This window comes from Phascolarctos cinereus, unplaced genomic scaffold (genome assembly GCF_003287225.1).
Source record: "Phascolarctos cinereus isolate Bilbo 61053 unplaced genomic scaffold, phaCin_HiC Scaffold_726;HRSCAF=1367, whole genome shotgun sequence".
NCBI classification, from domain to species: domain Eukaryota; kingdom Metazoa; phylum Chordata; class Mammalia; order Diprotodontia; family Phascolarctidae; genus Phascolarctos; species Phascolarctos cinereus.
Window position 1 is genome coordinate 425,384,287 of NW_027556098.1, and position 24,959 is coordinate 425,409,245.

General features: G+C 41.3%; 2 protein-coding genes and 1 long non-coding RNA gene across 3 annotated transcripts in view; 2 read left to right on the forward strand and 1 right to left on the reverse strand.

Annotated features, from left to right (window-relative positions):
* Positions 1 to 9,517, forward strand: part of LOC110197826 (uncharacterized) — a 61,218-nt gene extending 51,701 nt beyond the window's left edge. The window contains 3 exon segments of the mRNA XM_078146285.1: positions 777 to 903; positions 2,261 to 2,356; positions 6,894 to 9,517. Coding sequence (XP_078002411.1) covers positions 777 to 903; positions 2,261 to 2,356; positions 6,894 to 9,373 — 2,703 coding nt within the window. The 3' untranslated portion in view covers positions 9,374 to 9,517.
* The window catches only part of LOC110197754 (uncharacterized), a 420,263-nt gene that overhangs the window by 51,701 nt on the left and 343,603 nt on the right, over positions 1 to 24,959 (forward strand).
* Positions 17,591 to 23,606, reverse strand: LOC144454445 (uncharacterized). The gene is made up of 2 exons (XR_013482819.1): positions 23,072 to 23,606; positions 17,591 to 20,688 (listed from the first exon to the last, which is right to left on the reverse strand). It is a non-coding gene; the product is annotated as an uncharacterized LOC144454445 (long non-coding RNA).

The following is a 24,959-nucleotide window of genomic DNA, read 5'->3' on the forward strand; positions in this document are numbered from 1 at the left end:
TTGAGCACAAAGAACCACAAAAATGACCACTATGTAACTAAATATTATCATAAAGAAATATATGCAATTGACAAATGAAAGCAATTGCAAAGCAAAGGAATGAGTTGTTTTGGCCATGACACATCTTACCCAGGGGAGCCTTAAGCCCTCAGTGTAACAACAGATAACACTCCTTCACTTGGCTAGAAAGTCTCATAGCCCTCAGTTCAGTCCAGTTTATAATTAGTATGTCTCTAGAATCCTTTTCATGGTTTATCTACATAAGACTTTGTTTTAGCTTCTCAGGAAATAAACTAGATCTCTTTTTTCCCCCTCTGTTTTCTATAAGCATACATAAATTCTACCCCCATGCCCCTGAATACACTGTACTTGTAAGCTTCTCAGAAACTCCCTGCAGAATTTTCTTTATAACATGGCTTTTACCAGTTCTGATATGGACAGAATTTCACATCATCTTTTCTCTTTCTCCTCCACATATCCTCCTACCTCACAGATAAAACACACAGTTTGTCCCAGATTCCATAGGGAGACACATTCCATAGTAACACATTTCTCATCTTTATTTCAACTGCCTATATCAAATGCTTTTCTCATAATTCCATTGGGCTCTTAATGATGATGCTTTCAAGTGTTGACTCTGATACTCATCAAGGGTACCACCTTTGGGTAACCCCCCTTCCTGCACTTCAGTTTCCTCCTCTCACATGATGAGGGTTAGACTACAGGAGTCCTGGAGTCTCTTTCAGTGCTAAATCTTGTGACTTTTGATGGTTTAGGAGCTGGTGACATTCAAGGATGTGGCTGTGGACTTCACCCAGGAGGAGTGGGGCCTCTTGGACCATCCTCAGAAGGAGTTGTACAAGGAGGTCATGGTGGAGAATGCCCAGAACCTGCTCTCCCTGGGTAAGGACACTTCCCCTGGCCACTCTCAGTCTGCAATCCAAGGGAATATCTTCATTCCTGAGTGGGCTGGGTTTGGAGCATTTATCAGTTACTGGAAGGGAAAAGTGCCGGTCTCCTGTGTCCAAGAGACAGGGTCCCCTGCTGCCTGGTTTTCCTATAAAAGGTCAGTACACTGTGTGAAGAGAACCTGGAGGTTTCCTGGTTGCTCCTGAAGCTGTCTCTTGCCAATTCTAAGTAGCTTGAGGTCAAAGATCAGATCAGTATTAAAGCATCTCAGATGAGGAAGTAATCCTGCATTATGTTGTCCAGCCTCTGCCCGGACATGAATTTTGCCTGCCAAGTCTCTGGAAACTGCTCAGGCAGCTTCTCCTTGTGACCCCTTCTTCTATGAGATGGCCCTAGTGTGTGGAACATTCTTCTTAAGAAACCTCAATCTGTAGCTCAGAGCTCTTACATGTGCCTGCTATGGCAGGTTTGTCCTGAATCTTCCTTTGCAGTGCCCCCATTCTCCAACACAGATGGTGGGAAAGACAGGAAGGGAATAAGCCTGTCTGTTCACCTGCTGTTCACCAGATGTTGTGCTAAGTGCTTTCTTTACAATAGTATGTTATTAGGTGATGTTATTATCCCCATTTGACATTTGAGGAAACTGAAGCAAACAGAGGTTAAGTGACTTTTGCAGAGGCACACAGATAGTAACTGCCTGAGGTTGGATTTCAACCCTGGCATCTCTGACTCCAGGCCCAGAGCTCTTTCCACTGCACTACCAGCTGCCTCTGCTTTCCAGATAATCATAACTATGCAATGAGTCCATCCTTCTATGAAGAAGGTGCACCAGGACCCAATTTTCTGATTCCTAATTGGCTCCATGATATTCTCCCCCACCTCTCCTAAGAGCTCCCAAAAATAAATGCTGTGGAAACCTTGCTCAAGGAGTCCTGGGAACCATCCTGTGCTCCTTGTTTGCAAGCGCCTGTCAATGGCAGGACTGGCCAAGAGTCAGAATTTGGACTAAGGTTCATTGAGCTCCCCAGCAGGAGAATCTCACCAGAAGAGGTAAAGACTCTCTTAATGAACAGTAACAAGGTGTTCATAGGTTTGAGGGAGTGAGGAGCAGGGTAGGGACAGGGCCAAAGCTGGTTCATCAAGTTCCCTTTTGCTGGAGCTAAAGGCTGATCTGGCACATCCTATTTTGGGTTACTGGCATTACAAGCATTAATGGGAGAAGAAGCCAGATATGTGCGAACATGATACAGTGATTCTCCAAATACAATAGCTTTGTATGCACACTCTTTTCCCTAAAGAGAACTAAATTACTAGTTTTTCTCCATCCTCATCCCTGATTCCCCATACCCAGGGCTGCCAGTTCCCAGAGAAGATCTGATCTCTTATTTGGAGGAAAGGGAAACACCATGGCTGCTGGAGCAAGAAGGCCTGAAGAGCTGTTGTCCAGGTGAGTGAGGTGAAGCAGGTGGATGACAGCTGTGATGAGAAGAGGCTTCTAGGAGTGGAGGTGAAGCAAGTGCTAGATTTGGAGGCAGGAAGACCTGACTTGGAATTCTTTTTTAAACACTTATTAGCAGTGGGATCCTGGACAAGTCAAGGAACCTCTGAGCCTCAGTTTCCCCATGTGTAGAAGGAGGGAATCAGATACCATCACCTTTAAGCTGTCTTTCAGTGAAAAATCTCTGATCCTATAAAAAGTCATCATTTGGAATTAGGGCATAGGAACTCCCCTGAAAGTGCAAAAAGGGGTTAGGCTTTCCAACATGGGCTCTTTCTTACACTTTCTTCTAATCAATAAGCATTTAATAAGTGCCTGCTGTGTGCCAGATCCTCCACTAAGCACCAGGGACCTAAAGAGATACAAGAAACATCCCTTGCTCTTCTGGAGCTCACAGACTCGGGGGGCAGACAACATACCAACAACAGTGTAGAACTCTGTTAAGGAGAGGACAAATTGGAGCTCATTGAGAGGGAAGGCTCTAAAGGGAAGGAGGACTGGAAAGGCTTATTGTGGAAGGTGGGCTCCAGCTGGGGCTTAAGGGAAGCCAGGGTGAGCATTCCAGGCACAGGGATGGTGAGGAAAGCCTGTGGAATCAGGTGATGGAGTGTCCCATTCACAGAAGAAAAGGGAGGCCCATAATACTGGAGTATAGCATGTTTGGTGGAGATATAAGGTGAAAGAAGACTGGAAGAGTGGGAAAGGGGTAGGTAAAGAAGGGGTAGGTGATTAATAGCCCTAGAGGGGATTTTATATTTGATCTTTTTTCGAGGGAGCCATAGCAGGTTGTTGAGATCATGGTGACATGGTCAGTCAAAACTTTAAGAAGATGAACTTTGAGAAGTGGGTAGAGGAATGACTGGAGTAGGGGGAGACTTGAGGCAGCTGGGCCAAGCAGCAGGTTCTTGCAGTACCTCAGGTGTGAGGTGATTGGAGCCTGAACCAAGACAGTGGCAGTGTTGGGAGAGAAGGGGGTGACTGGCAGAGATGTTACCTAGGTGGAATCAGAGGACTTTGCAGCAGATTGAATATGGGGGTCAGGCGTGTGACTGTGTGAGTCAATGAGGAATATTTGACACTTTACTTATCCTCTTGTAGTACTGAAAGGAGGTCCTGGAGACTATTAGGAAAGTAGGAAGATGGGAGGGCTTGGGTAAAAGAGAATGAATTTAGTTTGGAGAACCAGGAGAGGAGTGGGATTAAACTACAGAGAGAGAGAAACAGAGAGAGATAGAGACAGAGAGAGTGAGAGAAGGGAGCTTTCCTGTGACAAAAGCCATAGAGAGGTCAAGAAGGGTGAGGATGAATAAAGGGCCAGTGGATTTAGCAACTTGGAGATTTTGGGTCATTTTGGAGAAAGGACTTTCAGATGAACAATGACATTGAGAGCTGGACTGCAGAGCATTTCAGAGGGAGCAGAGTTAAGGAGCTGGAGACACTGGTTGTAAATGGGCATCTCCAGCTGTGAGTCTGTGTTAGCAAGCAGAGGGAGGACCATTTCATGTGATAGTGGTATCAACAAGGAAAAAAATGCACTTGATTTATGGGAGATGAAGATAAGATAGCTCTCGATAAATATCCAATTTTCTTTTTCAGTGAAATTTGAGGCAAATTTCTCTGCTAAGTTGCGGGGGGGGGGGTGGAGAGTTGGAGCAAGCAATAAAGGAGGGTTGGGAAAGAATAAAGAGAACTAGAAAAGGTGCCATAATGAGTGGGATGGCAAGGCAGTTATGCTGTTGTTCAGTGACCTCAGTGATTTCTGGCTCTTCAGGATCCCCCTTTTGAGTTTTCTGGGCAAAGATACTGGAGTGGTTTGCCATTTGCTTTTCAGTCTTATTTTACAGATGAGGAAAGTAAGGCCAACAGGCCTAAATGACTTGCCCAGGGTCACACAGCTAGGAAGTATCTGTGGCTGGATTTGAACTCTAGTCTTCCTGAATAGTTCTCTATCCTCTTCAGCACCTAGCTGCCCCAAGGGAGTCAGTTGGGGAGATGTCATAAGATGGTCTTGTCATAGTGAGGGCCACACTGAGATTATGTAGCCTGAATGTGAAGTGGACCCAGGCAGCCTGGTTTTATGATTTTCTCTCTCCATTCAGCAGCATGTAAGTGGTAGCAAAGGGTAGGGCCTTACTTAGAATTAATCCAAGGCTGTGCTTTACATGAATCACCCACCTGTGTCCCTTCCCTGATCTCTGAGGCTCAATCTTTGGCCCATTCTTGCATAATCGTTGGCTAGATTCATTGAGTTGACAGCCACTCTCAGATTGGGGAAATGGGAGGCAGAATCTCCCAGGTGTCCCATAGAATGAGATGCTTCAGGAGCCTAGAAAGAACTGTTTGTGGTCTTCACTATGGGTCTGGTCAGGTTCCATCAGAGTTAGAATCAAACAGAAGTCACTCAACATAGCGGATAAAGTGCAAGAAAGGATCAGAAATGGGTCTGAGGCCAGAACCCACATTTGCTAACTAAGACAGAACCAGAATACAGGGCCTGAGATGGAGCCTGGGGTCTGGTGTCAGCCCTGGGCCCAGTCATCAGTCAATAAGCATGGATGAAATGCCTCCAGATTTCTAGGCACCTCGCTAAGCTTTAGGAAGGGAAAAGCCAGTCTCTGCTGTCAAGGAGCTGCCAACATGGCCTACAAACATGGAGATGCTTGAGAAGAAGCAACAGATCAGGAGCCTTGTTCTTAGCTGATCCAGGGAAAAGAGAGTGTTTGGGAATGGAGAGACATGTAGTACAATGGGATATGAGGGAACTCAAGGAGTGAGGCTAATAATGGTTTAAGGAGGAGAGTGGAATTGGGGAGGAAAGAGTCAAAGTCAAAACAAGAATGAGAAGAATTTCAGGCATACCTGAGAGACACTGTGGGTTCTGTTCTAGAGCACCACAGTAAAGTGAACACTGCAGTCAAGTGAGTCACCTGAATTTTTTGGTTTCTCAGTGCATATAAGTTATGTTTACAATATCTATTGTCCATTACATGTGCAATATTATTATGTCTAAAAATGTACATACTTTCATTTAAAAATATTTTATTGCTAATAAACCCTATCATCTGAGCCTTCAGTGAGTCTTAATCATTTTTTTTAGTATTTTCTTTTTATTTTCCCCCAGTTACATGTAAAAACAATTTTTAACACTTATTTTTAAAATTTTCAGTTCCAAATTCTCTCCCTTCCTCCCTCCCCACCCCACCCTCAATGAGAAGTCAAGCAGTTCGATATAGGTTATACATGTGCAGTCATGAAAGAAAACGTAGGAAAAAAAGTTAAAAAAAAGTCTGCTTCAATCTGTATTCAGACACCATTAGTTCTTTCTCTGGGGATAGTCAGAGTTGTCTTGGATTATTGTATTCCTGAGAATAGCTACATCATTCACAGCTTATCATCTTACAATATTGCTGTTACTTTGTACAAAGTACATTTCATTTTGCATCAACCTATCCAGGTCTTTCCAGGTTTTTCTAAGCATCCTACTCATCGTTTCTTATAGTATAGTAGTATTCCACCATCATAACATATCATAGCTTGTTCAGATATTTCCCAGTTGATGGGCATCTCCTCAATTTCTAAATCTTTGCACCCCAAAATGAGCTGCTACAAATATTTTTCTACATATAAGTCTTTTTCCTTTTTTTTTTCAATCTGTTTTGGGTACAGACTTAGTAGTGGTATTGCTAGGTCAAAGGATATGCATGGTTTTATAGCACTTTGTGTATAGCTCCAAACTGCTCTACAGAATGGTTGAATCAGTTCACAACTCCACTAATAGAGTCTTAATGTCTAATTTTCCCACATCCTTTCCGATCTTTGTCATTTACCTTTTTCTGTCCTATTAGCCAATCTAATAGTTATGAGATAGTATCTCAGAATTGTTTTAATTTCTCCAATCAATAGTGAGATAGAGTATTTTTTCATATGGCTATTGATAGCTTAGATTACTTCATCTGAAAACTGATCATATCCCTTGATCATTGATTAATTGATGAACGGCTCTTATTTTTATAAATTTTGACTCAGTTTTCAATGTGTTTGAAAATGAGGCCTTCATCAGAGAAACTTGCTTCAAAATTTTTTTGCAGTTACTATTGCTAACTGTATTTCCCTCTATCCCATTGCTACCACTGTTTATTCTATTCTCTCCTTTCACCCTGTCCCTCCTCAAAAGAGTTTGATTCTGAACTCATGGCCTGACTTGTGAATGTAATGAAAATGCTTGGCCTGCCTTTGGAGCTGTGTTGTGAAGATCTGATGTAATTATGAATGAAGTTCTTTGCAAATTAAGCATCCTGCAGATGTGAGTTAATGGCAGTTTCAAATGATTGATTCTGTCCATTTCACTTTGAACACTTTTCTCTTGCCTGGGGAAATAGGATGTAGATCAGGCAGTTTACTTTATCCCAATGGAGAGAAGGGATGATAATTATATATGGGTGTATATGTGTCTCTGTATATATATTTTATTGTTTGTTTCTTGCAGAAGGAGAGATTAGACCTGAAATGAAAGAGACTACTACAAAGCTAAGGATTTCTGTGGAACAAACTTATGAGCAAAACTTCAGGAGTGAAGGTCATTGTGAGTTCACTAGGAGACAAATCTGTGCTGTATTTCACAGAATCCGCACAGGAGAGAAACCTTATGATTCTAATCATTGTGGGAAAGTGTTGAGTCAACAATCATCCCTTATTTACCTTCAAAAAATTAATCCTGGAGTGAAACCACATGAGTGTCATGAATGTGGTAAAGCTTTTAGTGAACATTCATCCTTCATTGTACATCAGAGAATTCACACGGACCAGAAACCTTATGAATGTAATCAATGGGTGAACACTTTCAGTTGCAGTTCTCATCTTGCTGTACATCAGAGAAATCACACTGGAGAGAAAACTTATGAATGTGATAAATGTGGAAAGACTTTTACACAGAGCTCCAAACTTACTCAACATCAGAGAATCCACACTGGTGAGAAACCTTATGAATGTAATCAGTGTGGAAATGCTTTCAGATTTAAAAGCCATCTTACTCTACATCAGAGAATCCACACTGGAGAGAAACCTTATGAATGTGATCAATGTGGAAAGGCTTTCAGACTGAACTACAAGCTTGCTGTACATCAGAGAATCCACACTGGAGAGAAACCTTATGAATGTAATCAGTGTGGAAAGGCTTTTAGAAGAAGCTCTAATCTTGCTGCACATCAGAGAATTCATACTGGAGAGAAACCTTATGAATGTGATAAATGTGAAAAGGCTTTCAGCTGCAGCACCAATCTTGTTGCACATCAGAGAATCCACACTGGAGAGAAACCTTATGAATGTTATCAATGTGGGAAGGCTTTCAGACTGAACTACAAACTTGCTCTACATCAGAGAATCCACACTGGAGAAAAACCTTATGAATGTAACCAATGTGGAAAGAGTTTCAGAAGAAGCTCTGATCTTGCTGTGCATGAGAGAATCCACACTGGAGAGAAACCTTATGAATGTAATCAATGTGGTAAGGCTTTCAGTTGCAGCACCAATCTTGTTGCACATCAGAGAATCCACACTGGAGAGAAACCTTACGAATGTAATCAATGTGGAAAGGCTTTCAGACTGAACTCCAACCTTGCATTACATCAGAGAATCCACACTGGAGAGAAACCTTATGAATGTAGTCAATGTGGAAAGGCTTTTAGAAGAAACTCTGATCTTACTGCACATCAGAGAATCCATACTGGAAAGAAACCTTATGAATGTAATCAATGTGGAAAGGCTTTCAGACTGAGCTCCAAGCTTGCTAAACATCAGAAAATCCACAGTGGAGAGAAACCTTATGAATGTAATCAGTGTGGAAAGGCTTTCAAACATAGGGCTCATTTTGCTCTACATCAGAGAATCCACACTGGAGAGAAACCTTATGAATGTGATCAATGTGGGAAAGCTTTCAGACTGAACTCCAAACTTGCTAAACATCAGAGAATCCACACTGGAGAGAAACCTTATGAATGTAATCAATGTGGTAAGGCTTTCCGTTGCAACTCCAGTCTTGCTGTACATCAGAGAATCCACACTGGAGAGAAACCTTATGAATGTAATCAATGTGGGAAGGCTTTCCGTTGCAGCTTCAGTCTTGCTGTACATCAGAGAATTCACACTGGAGAGAAACCTTATGAATGTGATAAATGTGGAAAGGCTTTCACACAGAGCTCCAAACTTGCTCTGCATCAGAGAAGCCATACTGGAGAGAAACCTTTTGAATGTAATCAATGTGGAAAGGCTTTCAGATTGAATTCCAAACTTGTTAAACATCAGAGAATCCACACTGGAGGGAAACCTTATGAATGTAAACATTGTGGAAAAGCATTCAATTGCAGCTCCTATCTTGTTGCACATCAGAGAATCCACACTTGAGAGAAACCTTATAAATGTGATAAATGTGGAAAGGCTTTCACACTTTGCTCCCATCTTGCTGCACATCAGAGAATCTGCACTGGAGAGAAACCTTATACATGTAATCAATGTGGAAAGGCTTTCACACTGAGATCCAAGCTTGCTAAACATCAGAAAATCCACAGTGGAGAGAAACCTTATGAATGTAATCAGTGTAGAAAGGCTTTCAAACATAGGGCTCATTTTGCTCTACATCAGAGAATCCACACTGGAGGGAAACCTTTTGAATTTGAGAAATGTGGAACAACTTTCACATTGACCTCCAGTCTTTCCAAACATCATAGAAGCCACACTGAAGAGAAAGCTTTTGAATGTAATCAACATGGGAAAGCTTTCAAATATTCCTCTGATCTTACTCTTTATCAGAGGATCCACATTGGAGAGAAACCTTATGGGTATCTAGAATGTGGTAAAGCTTTTAATGCATACTCTTCCCTTGCTAAACATCAGAGAATCCATACTATAAACTATACTATAATGAGGATATACCTCATTAATATGATCTACATGGAAAGTTATTCAGGCTAAAGTTATCCCTTATTTCTCTTTAGAAAACTCACAAGAGATAGAAATCATGCTTGTAATGGATGTGGAAAGGCATACAGATGGAGTACAGAGCTTGCTAGACATCAGAAAATTCATATTGGTAACAAACCCTATAAGGACTTAATGTGGAAAGGTCTTCAGCCAGAGATCATCTCTACCTTTACATCAAGGATTCACACTGGAGAGATGACTTCTGAGTGAGCTCAAGGAGGTGTTGCCTTTCCCTGGAGGATGCAGGTCACTAGACATCACAACATTAAAAATAGAAAGAAACTTTATAAAAGCAACAGGTATGGGAAGGACGTGGCCTGGAGCTCATACATGCATCTGCATTGGAAAAATCCTGCTGGAGATAGAACTTACGGATCTAATTAATAAGGAAAAGCCTCTTCCTATACTACAGACCTCATTAGGTGCCACATAGTTTATACCGTGCATGAAGCCCTGAAAATGGATTGAATTTTTCTCTGAAATCCCAAGGTTTCTCATAAGTCCCCTAAAATATTCCATGGCATTCTTCTGCTATTCCCCAGTTGATTGGCTCTCACTTTGTTTGATAATGTAAGTCCTGGTATAAATATTTTGGTATTTGTTGGACATTTATTTTTGTTATGATGTTTTAGTCTACTGGGTGGTGCAATTAAGACCTCAGTTCAAATTCAGTGTCTGATGGTTACTGGCTATGTGACCCTGGACAAGTTATGTAACCTATTCCTGGATGAGTTTCCAATATTCGTCAAGTGCTTTGCAAGCATTAAATCACTATGTAAACTGAACTACTTGTGAGCTTGCTATTATGATCATAAGTTGCATAGCAATGTCAGTGGCCTAAAAGGTATAGTTTAGTCACTTTTTCTTTTTATTCAAATTGATGTTCAGAAGAATGTAGGTGAAAGTAGTATGTTGTAATGGATGGGGAGAAGGGTTTAGAGTTTGGAAGACTTGGCTCCAAATATTGTTTCAAATGCTCTCTCACTGTGTAACTCTGGGTGAGGAAAAACCTCTCTGTGTGTCCATTTACTCATCTCTAAAAAGGGGAGGTTATGTCAGATTGGATAATATGAGAGAAAATAAAAATAATAAATGTTGGAGAAGATATGGGAAAATTAGGACACTAATGCATTGTTGGTGAAGTTGTGAATTGATCCAGCATTCTGGAGAGCAATTTGGAACTATGCCCAAAAGGCAATTAAACTGTGCATACCCTTTGATCCAACAATACCACTCCTAGGTCTGTATTCCAAAGAGATCATTAAAAAGTAAAAAGGACCTACATATACAAAAATATTTATAGTGGCTCTGTTTGTGGTAGCAAAGAATTGGAAACTGAGGGAATGACCATTAATTGAAGAATATCTGAACGAGTTGTGGCATATGAATGTAATGGAATACTATTTTGCTATAAGAAATGATGAAAAACCTATGAAGACTTACATGAACCAACACAAAGTGAAGTCAACAGAACTAAGAGAATATTGTACACAGTAATAGTAATGTTTTGAGATGATCAGGTATAATAGACTTAGCTAGGGGCAGCTAGGTGGCGCAGTGGATAGAGTGCCAGCCCTGAAGTCAGGAGGACCTGAGTTCAAATCTGGCCTCAGACCAAATGCTTGACATTTACTAGCTGTGTGACCCTGGGCAAGTCACTTAACCCAAGTTGCCTAAAATATATATATATATAATAGACTTAGCTCTTCTCAGCAACACAATGATCCGAGACAATTCCAAAAGACTTTTGATAGAAAATGGTGTCCACATCCAGAAAAAGAATTATGAAGTCTGAATGCAGATTGAAGCATACTTTTTTCCCCCACTGTTTTTTTCTTTTGTGTTTGACTCTTCCCTTTTTTTCCCCCATTTCTTCTTTCACAACATGATTAATTTTGAAATATGTTTACATGATTGCACATGTATCACCTCTAAGATCAGTTGCCATTTTGGGGAGGGGAGAAGAGAGGCAGGGAGGGAGGGGGAAATGTTGAAAACAAACAAAAAAGAAATAACTGGGGTAGAGAGCAAGGGAGTGAGAGAGTTCAGAACTTAAAATGTAACAAAAAAACTAAATAGACCATAAAATGAGGAGTTTGGACTCAGTGCCTTCTATGGTCCCTTCCAACTAAAAATTTGGGTTCTCATCAGAAGGACATTCATATGTCTCTTTCCAGAGCCTCCTCTGGTATTTCAGGAAGGAGACCTAGCAGAATCAAGTTGGTAGTCACTAAAACTGTGCTGTGCTACTTAAAAATAAGAGACCTTGTGCAAATTAGATATGTAATACACACAAAAAAGTGAGTATACTCTGTGTTCAACAAATCCCAAGACATCACCTGCTAGAACTAGATTTACTAATCACTACAAGTGCTGGCAAAACTGGTAAGCAGTCTGGCTGAAACTAGGTGTAGCCCAGCATTTCATGATGTAGACCAGGATTAGCTCCAAATGGTTACATGGCTGAGATATGAAAGGTCACTTGAAACAAATCAGAGAAACTGTAATGAAGACTCATTTTGTAGATAGGGAGTGAGGAAAAGTGTATCCTCAGAGAAGGGGTGGTGAAGAGCATATGGAATAGAATGGGGGATTTATATTACACAAAAAACCCTAAACGTATCTAAAATGGAAAAGGGAAGAAATTAAATGGGGAATTGGTTTGCAACAATTTTCTCCAAAAGCCTCATTTCCAAATATTTAAAGAATGGATATAGACATATAAAAATGAGCCATTCCTCAACAGACCTCCAGTCAAAAGGCATGAATAGTTTCCAAGGAAGAAATCCAAATTTTCAATGACCATGCTTCATGGTCTAAATGCAGATTGAATCATATTATTTTCTTTCTTTTTTTCTTTCTCATGGTTTTTACCTTTTGATTTTCCTTCACAACATAACTAACATGGAAATATGTTTAGTATGATTGTACATGTAAAGCCTATATGAAATTGTTGGCTATCTTGGGGAAGGGAGGGCAGGAGGGAGAAAATTTTGGTACTCAAAATCATGTAAAAGTGAATGTGAAAAACTTTACATGTAATTGGAAAAAAATAAAATACTAGTAAGTGGGGGGAAATGGTCCACATCTGAACCACTAATCTACGTCACTAATAATCAGAAAGATTTTCAGATTGGTAAAGGTGATAAGAAAATGACAATCATCAATTTTGGAGGGAATTTACAAACATGTATTAAAGGGCAATGTTCCTGCATTGACTATGTCAAAGAAAAATGATTCATCACACACTCGAGTCCTTCATTGCTATTAGGACATGGGTAACATTCCATCTTTTGTCCTTTTCAGACATAGTTGGCATTTGAACAATGTGGCTAGCCCATTGGAGTTGCACTCTCTACAATGGTTTGAATGCTTGGCAGTTCAGCTCAAGAAAGGACCTCAATGTCTGGTATCTTATCCTGCCAGGTGATCTTCAGAATCTTCCTAAGACAATTCAAGTGGAAGAGATTCAGTTTCCTGAATGGAGCATAAAGCTGGTATACTGTCCAGCTTTCACAGGCATACAACAAGTAGGTCAGAACAGCAGCTCTGTAGACCTTCAGTTTGGTGGTCAGTCTAATACCTCTTCTCTCCCACACTTTCCTTCACAGCCTCTCACTGAGCTAGCTCTGGCAGTGTGTGCAACAACCTCATTATCAATGTGTACATCCCTGGAAAATATACTGCCATGGTAAGTGAACTTATCCACAGCATTGAACACTTCTGCATTTGCTGTAACCAATGGTTCCACATATGGATGGCACGATGCTGGCTGATGGTGCCCCGTTTTTTCTTGGTGTTAATTGTTAGGCCAAAATTAACACAAGCAGCAAAGAATCAATCCATACTTTGTTGCATCTCAACTTCAGAGTCTGCATTGAATGCACAATCATCTGCAAACAGAAAATCATGCACCAACACTCCGTGTGGTAGCTAACCTTAATGGCTGTTTTATCCTCAATGAAGGCATTTGACAACATGACAAAACATCATGCTAAAAAGCATGGAGCAAGAACACAGCCTTGTTTCACTCAAATGGTGACAAGAAAAGTGCAAAAGCATTGTCTATTATCCAGAACCTGGGCAAGTTTATGCTATCACGAAATTGATGTACAATGGTAATGAACTTCTGGGCAACCAAATTTTGACATAATTTCCATAAGCCACCATGACTGACAGTGTCAAAGGCCTTGGTCAGATCTACAAACATTGTAAGCAGACCTCTGTTCTGCTCCTACCATTTCTTCTGGAGTTGTCTGGCAGCAAACACCATATTGACCATTCCTCTTGTCCTTTTCTGAAGCCACACTGGCTCTCAGGTAGATGAGGATCTTCCAGGTGAAGGATCAGCCTATTAAAGAAGAATCCAGCAAGAATCTTGCCAACAGTGACTGAGAGACCCACCTGTGATAATCACAGGACAATCAATTTCCTTTATCTTTATAGAGATTTACAGTGGAGGCATCCTTGAACTCCTGGGGGATAACCTCTTGCCACATAACCTGGAAATTTTCAGTTAGCTTTTGTATGAGCAATGGACCCCCGCCCCCACCTTGTAAATCTCAGCTGGAATAGAATCAGCACCAGGTGCTTTGCCACATGAAAGAAGCCTAATGGCATTCCAGACCTCTTCTTCAGTTGGAACTTCAGCTAGGGAGGGATTGACTTCAGCCTGAAGTAAATGGTCAGTGGTTTCAGCAGTGATTGATGATGGTCTGTTGAGCACTATGGAAGGGTTCAGCCCATCTCTCCAGGATCATGTCCTTATCACTAATCTCTGTGGCTCCATTAGCATTGAGTAGTTAAGATACACCATAGCTCTTTGGCCCATAAATAACCTTCAGGGCATCATAAAAATACTTCGGATTTTTGCTGTACCATAAAGCTGAATTTCATCTGCCTAAGAAGGCCAAAAATCCTTCATCTCTCTAAGCTTCACTTGTACTTAACTTTTGATGGAGTTAAATGCTGCCTTCTTAGAGATGGATGAACTATCCTGCTGGTAAACTCTGTGGAGTTGTCACTTTTCGTTTAGCAGCTTCTGAATTTTCCCATCATTTTCATCAAACTAGTCTTGATGTTTTTGAGTGGTTCTGCCCCAGATGAACAAATGCAGTGCTAGACACCAAATGTTTGAAATCTGCCTGTTCCTTTTCTGCTCCACTGTTGCAAACTGTGTGTTGGCTCAACTTCCAAGTTAGCAACAAACTGTTCCCACTCTGAGAAGCACTCTAATCTGTTCACATTAATTCTTCTGGTAGTCATTTTGCCATGGGGTCACTGCTTTTGTTGAATGCAAATATTTAGCTTGGAGGGAATAAGTCTATGATCGTCTAGCATTGATTGTCTTTGTCACTCTCACATCCTGTCTATCTTTTCTCGTACAATGACACTGTCTCCTTAAGTGTCAATGTTTTCATCAAGCGTGCATCCATAAAGTTTTGTTGTGGTTAAGTAAATGGAGAACAGTGTTGATGAGAGGGTCATTAGATGCACAAGTCTTCAGTAGTAAGTGATCATTGCTATTGCTGTTAACAACTTCATTCTTCCCAAGGACTCCCTGGCATGTTTGGTAGTCTGAGCCTACTCTAGCATTAAAGTCACCCAGAACTATAAGCTTGTCCTCTTTTGACACATTGACAAGAAGGGTCTTCAGGTCTTCATAAAATTTTTCTTTGACCTCATCACTGTTCATCATGGGGGGAAGATAGGCACTGATGATGGTGGTGTGACATTTCCTGCCAGTGGCAATTGCCTTGTCATGAGCCTGTCATTCACACCTTTGATCCCCACAGTAATCAGGCCAGGGTTGGATAAGTAGATAATTTTTAGGCCACCTTTTCTAGCACTTCCTTACACCAGGAGGTGAACAGTGCAATCCTTAAAAGGCTGTTCAGACATTCAGGGGGCTGGTAACTGTCACTGCTGCTTCCAGTGAGAAGATGACCCTATGGCCTGAGCCACCTATGTACAGGGTTGTAGCTACAGCTCTTAGCAGATAAGCTTCTTTATTTTTTTCTTCAGCTGGAGGTTAAGTGGAATAGTCTTGTAAGACTGGGTTTTCCTTTCTCGCAGCTGCAGGATGGGGTGTGATTGCTAACTACAAACCAGAAGTTCTTCTTTTCCAGTCCTCAAACTATATGCTCCTTTAAAGTAATACTTTTGTTTGGAAAACTTATCAGCTGCAGAGCAAAGGCTTCTCAGATTTTCCCCCTTTGATGGACAGGTTGATGGACACAGGATGAATCCTGGTTAAGAAAATCCAGTAGGAGTAAGTAGTCATCAGATGATCTGCCTTGTCCAACTGAATTATATTCAAAACAAGTTTCCTAAGATAGATGGAATTTTTTCTATCTCTTCTGTTATAAAAATAAGCTCTGTAAATCACTCCTTTGTCAAATTACTGAGAAATCAGTTGACCTTTTTAAAGGTAACATCTCAACTATTACAATTAAATCAGTATTTACTAGGAAATTTTGTACCTCAGATTATTTTCTATGTCAGATAACTAATTTTAACTGTTGATGTCTGCTTTGCTCAAGATAGTTCAGTGCTTGAGAGGCTCACAAGAAAAATGTGGTACAGGAGAGGTATTAGACTGCATACCAAACTAAAGGTCTACAGAGCTGTTGTGCTGACCTCATTGTTGTATGCCTGTGAAAGCTGGGCAGTATGCCAGCGCTATGCCAGGAAACTGAATATCTTCAATGTGAATTGTCTTAGAAAGATTCTGAAGATCACCTGGCACGATAAGGTACTGAACACAGGTTATTTCTCAAGTGAGATTGCCAGGCGTTCACATTCTACTGCAGAGGGCACAGCTCCAGTGGCCTGGCCATGTTGTTCAAATGCTAAAAGAATCTTTGCCTAAAAGACTATTTTACAGAGAACACAAGCAAAGAAGGTGCTTACAAGGTGATCAGAAGAAGTGATACAAAGACATTCCCAAGGTGTCTCTGAAGAACTATATAATCAATTGTGAGTCATGGGAGACATTGGCAAAGGACCACTCAGCATGGTGTATCCACATCAAAGAATATGCTGTGCTGTGTGAGTAAAGCAGAATTGCAGTAGCTCAAAAGAATGGTGAGATGTGCAAATTCAGAGCCATCTCCACCCCAAATGTTCACATGGACTTTTGTGCCCAACCTGTGGTACAGTCTTCTGGGCTCTAGTAGTCTGATCATCCATGGTCAGACACACTATACCTTGACCCTGACATAGAGATGTCATTTTAATTCACTTGGAGCAGAAAGAACAACAAAAATGACCAACTATGGGAACTAAATATTATCATAAAGAAATGTATCTTATTGACAAATGAAAGCAATCATAAAGTGAAGGTACAAGGTGTTTTGGCCATGACACATCATACCTAGGGCAGCCTCAAGCCCTCAATGTAACAAGAGCTAACACTCCTTCCCTTGGCTGGAAAGTCTCATAGCCCCCAGTTCAGTCCAGATTGTAATTAGTATGTCTCTAGAATCCTTTTCATGGTTTATCTAGATGAGACTTTGGTTCAGCCTCTCAGGAAATAAACTAGACCTTTTCTTTTTCTTTCAGATCTTCTGTGATCCCACGTAAATTTCATAAATGCTCTCCCTGGGTAAGGACACTTCCCCTGGCCACTCTGAGCCTGAAATCCAAGGGAATGTCTTCATTCCTGAGTGCGCTGGGTTTGGAGCATTTATCAGTTACTGGAAGTTACTGGAAGGGAAAAGTGCTGGTCTCCTGTGTCCAAGAGACAGGGTCCCTGCTGCCTGGTTTTCCTATAAAAGGGCAGTGCACCGTGTGAAGAGAACCTGGAGGTTTCCTGGTTGCTCCTGCAGCTGTCTCTTGCCAATTCTAAGTAGCTTGAGGTCCAAGGTCAGATCAGTGTTGAAGCATCTCAGGTGTGGAAGTAATCCCACATTATGTAGTCCAGCCTCTGCCTGGACATGAATTTTGCCTGCTAAGTCTCTGGAAACTGTTTAGGTGGCTTTTCCTTGTGATCCTTTCCTCTTTGGGATTGCTCTACTGAATGGAACATTCTTCTTAAGAAGCCTCAATTTATAGCTCAGAGCTCCTAGATAATGTCTGCTATGGCATGTTCATCCTGAATCTTCCTTTATAGTGCCCCCATTCCAGCACAGATGGTGGGTGTATTAGTAGGATTTAGTGAGGTTCGGATTCGCTCCTATAAATGACACTCTCCAATGCACCAGAAAATAATAGGAAATAGATAATTTATTTAGAAGAAGTAAAGCACAGATAGTTTGAATTTGCATAGAAAGCATAAATAATAAGAACAATCAATAATATAGCACCGATCAAGAGAGTCGGTAATGGAAGAGAATACATCACCAATTCAAGGGAACCTCCAAAGTCAATCAACGGCTGGGAGCCCCGTTGCAGCCTGTACAAACTTGAATTGTGTAAAGATTTTCCCGGGCGAAGCGTCCTTCCCGCGGGTGAGGCTCAGCGGGCTTACAGGACGCAGTGTTTTTATATTGTTCTAAACAAAGAAGGCTTGGGGCCAAGAACCCCTTTTTGATGCTTGCGCTATTCATGGTTTGTCCAATACACATCTGACCTTAGCCACGCTCCCATCCGCCTGAGGCTTGGTATTTTGTTTTTTAATAACATCACGTCTCACAAGGAGAGGAGCCAACCCTCCATGTCAACGTGACCTAGGAATGGCTAGTTCCTGGAATGCTAGGCCAAGAACACTCAGGAGATATGGAACGGTCATGACCGAGATTTGAACTGAACCTATTTATTTGAGTGATCTTATTAATTTAAAGGGGAATTTCCAATTTCCATTTCACTTGGCCTTAAGATCATGAGAATAATAGGTGAGGGGCAAAGGTGTGACATGAGTGTATATAGTGCGTATTTTGGTATACATACAACAATTGCATATACAAAGACATAAAAAGAACAAAGCAAGTAGTAGTATGGGGGTAGCTAAGGAATTAAAATACATAGTAGCAGTAGGAGATTTAAAAAGAAAATCATACCAATGATGATTAGTATCTGAGATCACTAAATGAGAAGCTTCGACTAGTCTTCCTGCGCTATAAGAGTCTGTATTCGATGTTCATTTAACGCGCGTTGGTTGGACTCTAATAACTTTTTGATTTCAGTCGACTGATTCAAGATGTTCATAAGGGGATATAGAGATAGAGACACATGAGGTAGAGGCAAAGATTGGGGTACCCAAGCAAAATTTTTAACTAGGTTAGTGTCTGGTGGAAAGTAAAAATCATTTCCTTGCCAGCGTAGGAAAGATACATTATGTAAGCAACCAGAAAATGGGACAGTAGTAACATTTACAGATAGAAGGTCAGAGTGATTATTAGAGGCTATACAAACATATTGAGTAGATACTTCATATATCATAGAAAAGTTACTCACTGGGTATAAAGTTAGATCACACAAATTGGATGAATGTGAGAGAAGGCAGGGTTCCATCTGCCGAGTCATCATCCCACAAACAATCCCTCCATTAGTTACAACACAATCAGACAGAGTATGAGTTACATTATACCAATCTATATAGTTTCCATAGATATAAGGTAAAGCAAAGTATTTATGTAAGACAAAAGGTATTACATGAAATTGACACATAACAGTCCAAGTTTTAACTTGGTAGAGTATAATAGTTCCAGCGCACCAAAGTGGAGTGCATCTAGCATTCTCAGGTTTTTGCTTTTTCCATACATCTGACAAGTCAAGTATATCGTTCCATATGTGAGAGTTACCTTCCTGTAGTAATCTTTGGGCATTTTCCTTCTGTATGAGGGTATATAAGTTTTGCAAGGAACATTTAGTCCAATTAAATAAAACACCAATGTTTTTCATAAGGTGTAAATTAACGAGGATGCTATTATTAAAGACTTGTAAAAATTGGCCTTGATATTGTAATGTATTTTGGTGTGGCAGGATCGTTGTGGGTAACCATTGGGCATTCACAGTCAAAGCTTGAGAAACATCTTGTCCAGCACTGCGCAGTCTGCTAGCCAAGGTCTCAAGGTCTATAGAATTAACTATACCCAAACCAGTTCCTGCACCACCAAGTAATGTATCATACCAAGCTCTTTTTTTCCTGACACAACTTTCTAAAGAGGGAAAAGTTACATTATAATGAAACACTATTTTGTGTTGCAAGATAGAGGTGTTAGTACATGAGCGGGGACACGAATTATTCCAGGAGGTTTCGGAGTCACAGGTACAACCCATACTAATTGGTTTAGATATTCTTCATACAGCCCATTGGAGGTGTTACGACAATAAAAATATTTTCTGTCGTCCGCTTGTGATAGTGAGACAGTGTAGGTGGAGTTTACTTGTGTCCAATTATATGTTACAGATCTTAACCTTTTAGGAAAATATGGACTAGGTGGCCAACTTGTAAGGGTACAGGATATATTGGTACCGTTTGCTGCAGTTACAGTTAGATTAAAACTAGTTAAATTGATTCTCATTAGGGGAAATAAGGGGCGTCCCAAACTTCTACGTTGAATGGGTATGACCAATTCATGATGTGGTGTTGTTTTCACCAGCGTAGATGGAATCAGTACGCGGTCCTTGCTGAGGATTCCCCACTGGAATACCTGGAGTTCATGCCATAGTTAGCGTATAGCAGGCAAACACTGTAAAACACTTAATATCGTAAAAACATTTGGGTTAGTGGGACATGATACCATTTATCATCACCAGGGTATACTACTATGGCAGTATTAGTGTTTCCTTGTGCTATGAGCTCAGCTGGCCTTGGTCTATCAGATTGATGCTTCTTTATCCAAACTTTAGTACCATTATCACTCTGTATTTGTAGGGGGGTCCATAATAAAGAGAAATAATATCTAGGGTTTTACAAGTGTTTTTCTGGGTAGCCCGTTTATAGGGGCAGGCAACTAATACCCCAGAGTAGGTGTCCACACAAGTGCAGGCATATTGACACCCCTGACTAACAGGTAATGGTCCAATATAGTCTATTTGCCAAATTTGAGCAGGTAAAGACCCTCTAGCCAATTCTCCAGTGATTTTCTTCGGCACAGGCCGATGAGCAAATAATTGACATTGTATGCAGTTTTGTACTATTTGCTTAAATAGATCCAGAGGTATGTTAGTCCCTCTGTCTAATGCCCACCTGTAAGATGCAAGAGCGCCAAGATGTCCTGCGGTGATATGGACCCATTTTCCTAATTGTGTTTCATTTTCCTCTCTGGGGGTGACCTTTAAAGCTTTTCCTTGAAGTTTGGATAATTCATCAGCACGGGCATTATACTCACGTTCCACAGAATCTTGATTCACATGGGCATCTACATGAAATACAGATACATTAGTACATTGACACCATTCCCATATTTGTTCCCATAATTCTTTTCCCCACACATCTTTGTCTCTAATTTTCCATTCGTGTTTCTTCCAAATTGGCATCCAAACTGCTAGGCCATTGGCTACGGCCCAGGAATCAGTATATATATGACATTGGCCACCTTGTTCCTTTTGAATTACTTGATAGACAGCCACTAATTCGGCCCATTGGCTACTCTGGCCTTCACCAGAGCTTTCCAAAATAGTATTGCATGAAGGGTTATAGGCTACAGCTTTCCAACATCGCTTAGATCCTATATATTTAGCCGAGCCATCAGTAAACCAAGCATGCTTCTTCTGCTCGGGGGTTAGAGAATCATATCCATTATTCCAAGAAACAGGTGATTGATCATAAGACTTTGGTGGTATATCAATATCATTTGAATGTTTTGGTAATTCTAATACCTTTTCATGCAAGGTGGAAATACCCGATCTGCCTGTCTTGACTCTATTTTGCAAATACCATTTCCATTTAATAATTGATGATTCTTGGGCATGTCCTATTTTATGTGAGGCGGGGGTCCCCATAATCCAACTCATAATGGGTATGGCTGGCCTCAATACAACTTCATGGTTTAAAGTTAAATGTTCTGTCTCTACCAGGGCCCAATATGCAGCCAATAATTGTTGTTCAAAAGGAGTATAATTTTGGCCAGCAGGTGGCAGTTTCGCGACCAAAATCCTAAAGGAACATTCCTGCCCTGTTGTTTTTGCCATAAACTCCAATCAGCATATCCATGCAAAACTGTAACTTGCAATTCCATCGGCCCTGGCTGTACAGGCCAAAGATCCAGGGCAGTTTGAATAGCTATTTTGGCTTCCTCAAAGGCTTTCGATTCTGTTTCCCCCCATTCAAATGCATACTTTTTCCGGGTAACTTTATACAATGGCTTCAAAATCTGACCTAAATGAGGAATGTGATTCTTCCAGAAACCAAACAACCCAACGAACTTTTGAGCTTCTCTTTTGTCCCTAGGAGGTGAAAAATCTAATATTTTTTGCTTGGCCTTGGGGAGGATTTCTCTATGACCCTTATTCCAAATTATTCCTAAAAACTTCACACTTTGAGCTGGACCTTGAATTTTATCAGGATTAATCTCCCATCCCTTCTCCTTCATATATTCTATTAGTTGAGTTAATCTTTTCTCTACCACCTCTTTATTCTCTGCCTGTATTAAAATATAGAGGTCAAACTCAAAAATTTTAGACAATCCTTGGGGTCTAGCCACACTCCTCCAGCTCCCCCATCACTTAATCTTACAAGCCAGGAGATTGCAGGCTCTCCTGATCGCTGTGAAAACCTACTAAGCAAATCAGTAATTTCTCTTTGGGAGTAATCTTCCGTGATTTCAGTCACCTGGGGTGGGTTAGCTCCCTCCTTTTCGGCTTTTCTCCTAACTATCGGCCGAGCTTCCCCGTCTACAACATCCGGAACATCTTCCTCTATTACTTCCCCCCACCTATCATCATCTTCATCCCAAATATCACCTTCCCAAGTATCAGGGTCCCAATTCATATTTGCTACAGCTATTACAGCATGCACTTTCCTTTTACTCACCCTTCAAATTTTCTACACACACTCCTCTCTCCTACATGCTTAAACTTCCTTGCCTTTCTTTCTAATGATTTAAAATCCCCTTAAAACCTGTACATATCTCATTCCTTTCTAATTCTGACCTAACACTTCAACAATCCTTCCCAACTTGCCCTCTACCAACCATATAACCTAAGTAATAAAGTATTCTTCTCTCTTTCCCTCTCCCATCCACGCACTGCTTTGAAGCTGCTGTTACCTGGGGAGGGAGAGGGGGAGAATGAAGGCAACTTTTCAGAGTCCTGCTGCAGCCTTTGGCTGTCTGGCTGCAAACAACCCAAAAGGGAGGGAAATGATGTACTGGTCGTATCCCCCCATTATCCCTGCTGGCAACCGGCCCATCCGTCGCACCCCAAACGAGAACCCCCAACACCCCCAATCCTCACTAGGTCCTGTACACTGTGACCAGGTTTTTGCGAGCGAGGAAAACGGAGGGTCCTCCCAACCGGGGACCTCTACCGGAGCCCGGGGCTCAACATTTCTCTTAAAGAAAGGCATTTATACAGCGAATCCTGTTCGTGACGCCAATTTTGTATTAATAGGATTTAGTGAGGTTCGGATTCGCTCCTATAAATGACACTCTCCAATGCACCAGAAAATAATAGGAAATAGATAATTTATTTAGAAGAAGCAAAGCACAGATAGTTTGAATTTGCATAGAAAGCATAAATAATAAGAACAATCAATAATATAGCACCGATCAAGAGAGTCGGTAATGGAAGAGAATACATCACCAATTCAAGGGAACCTCCAAAGTCAATCAACGGCTGGGAGCCCCGTTGCAGCCTGTACAAACTTGAATTGTGTAAAGATTTTCCCGGGCGAAGCGTCCTTCCCGCGGGTGAGGCTCAGCGGGCTTACAGGACGCAGTGTTTTTATATTGTTCTAAACAAAGAAGGCTTGGGGCCAAGAACCCCTTTTTGATGCTTGCGCTATTCATGGTTTGTCCAATACACATCTGACCTTAGCCACGCTCCCATCCGCCTGAGGCTTGGTATTTTGTTTTTTAATAACATCACGTCTCACAAGGAGAGGAGCCAACCCTCCATGTCAACGTGACCTAGGAATGGCTAGTTCCTGGAATGCTAGGCCAAGAACACTCAGGAGATATGGAACGGTCATGACCGAGATTTGAACTGAACCTATTTATTTGAGTGATCTTATTAATTTAAAGGGGAATTTCCAATTTCCATTTCAGTGGGAAAGGCAGGAAGGGAATAAACATTTCTATTCACCTGCTGTTCACCAGCTGTTGTGCTATGTGCTTCCTTTACAATAGTATGTCATTAGGTAATATTATTATCCCCATTTGACATTTGAGCAAACTGAAGCAAAGAGAGGTTAAGTGACTTTTCCAGAGGCACACAGCTAGTAAATTCCTGAGGTTGGATTTAAACCCTGGCATCTCTGACACCAGTTCCAGGGCACTCTCCACTGCATTCCCAGCTACCTCTACTTTCCAGATAATCATAACTTTGCAGTGAGTCCATCCTTCTATGAGGAAGGTGCACCAGGACCAAATTTTCTGATTCTTAATTGGCTCCATGATCTTCCCCACCTCTCCCGAAAGCTCCCAAAATTAAATGCTGTGGTATCCTTGCTTAAGGAATCCTGGGAACAATCTTGTGCTTCTTGTTTGCAAGCCCCTGCCAATGGCAGGAATAACAGACTGGTCAAGAGTCAGAATTTGGATTAAGTAAAGTTCATTGAGTTCTCCAGCTGGAGAATCTCACCAGTAAAGGCAAAGACTCCCTGAATCAACAGTAACAACGTGTTTATAGGTTTCAGGGAGTGAGGAGCAGGGCCAAAGGTGGTTCTTGCTGGAGCTCAAGGCTGATCTGGCACATCCTATTTTGGGTTACTGGCATTACAAGCATTAATGGGAGAAAAAGCCAGATATGTGTGAACATGATGGAGTGATTCCCAAAATGCAATAGCCTAGTATGCATACTCTTTTCCCTAAAGGAAGCTGAATTACTAGTTTTTCTCTATCCTCATCTCTGATTCCCCATGCCTAGGGCTGCCAGTTCCCTGAGAAGATTTGATTTCTTATTTTAGGAAAAGGAAGCACAATGGCTGCTGGAGCATGAAGGCCTCAGGAGCTGCTGTCCCGGTGAGTGAGGTGAAAGCAGGTGGATGAGAGCTGTGATGACCAGAGGCTTCTAGGTGTGGAGGCAAAGCAAGTGCTAGGTTTGGAGACAGGAAGACCTGACTTGGAATTCTTTTTTAGACACTTTTTAGCAGCAGGATCCTGGATAAGTCACAAAAACACTGAGTCTCAGTTTTCTCATTTGTAAAATGAGGGAGTTGGCCCCATGGCCTTAAACTTCTCTTCTGCTGATAAATCTGTGATCATATAAAAGTCATTATTTGGAATTAGGGGGTAGGAACACCCCTGAAAGTGCAAAAAGGGGCTAGGCTTTCCAATATGAGCTCTTTCTTAGACCTTCTTCAAGTCACTGAACATTTATTAAGTGCCTACTACATGCCAGGCCCTCTGTTAAGCACCAGGGATATAAAGAGATCCTTGTTAAGGTCTTCAACCAGAGATCATCTCTTCCTTTACATCAAGGATTCATAGTCCAGAGAAGACCTATGAATGTGCTCAATGAGGTCCTGCCT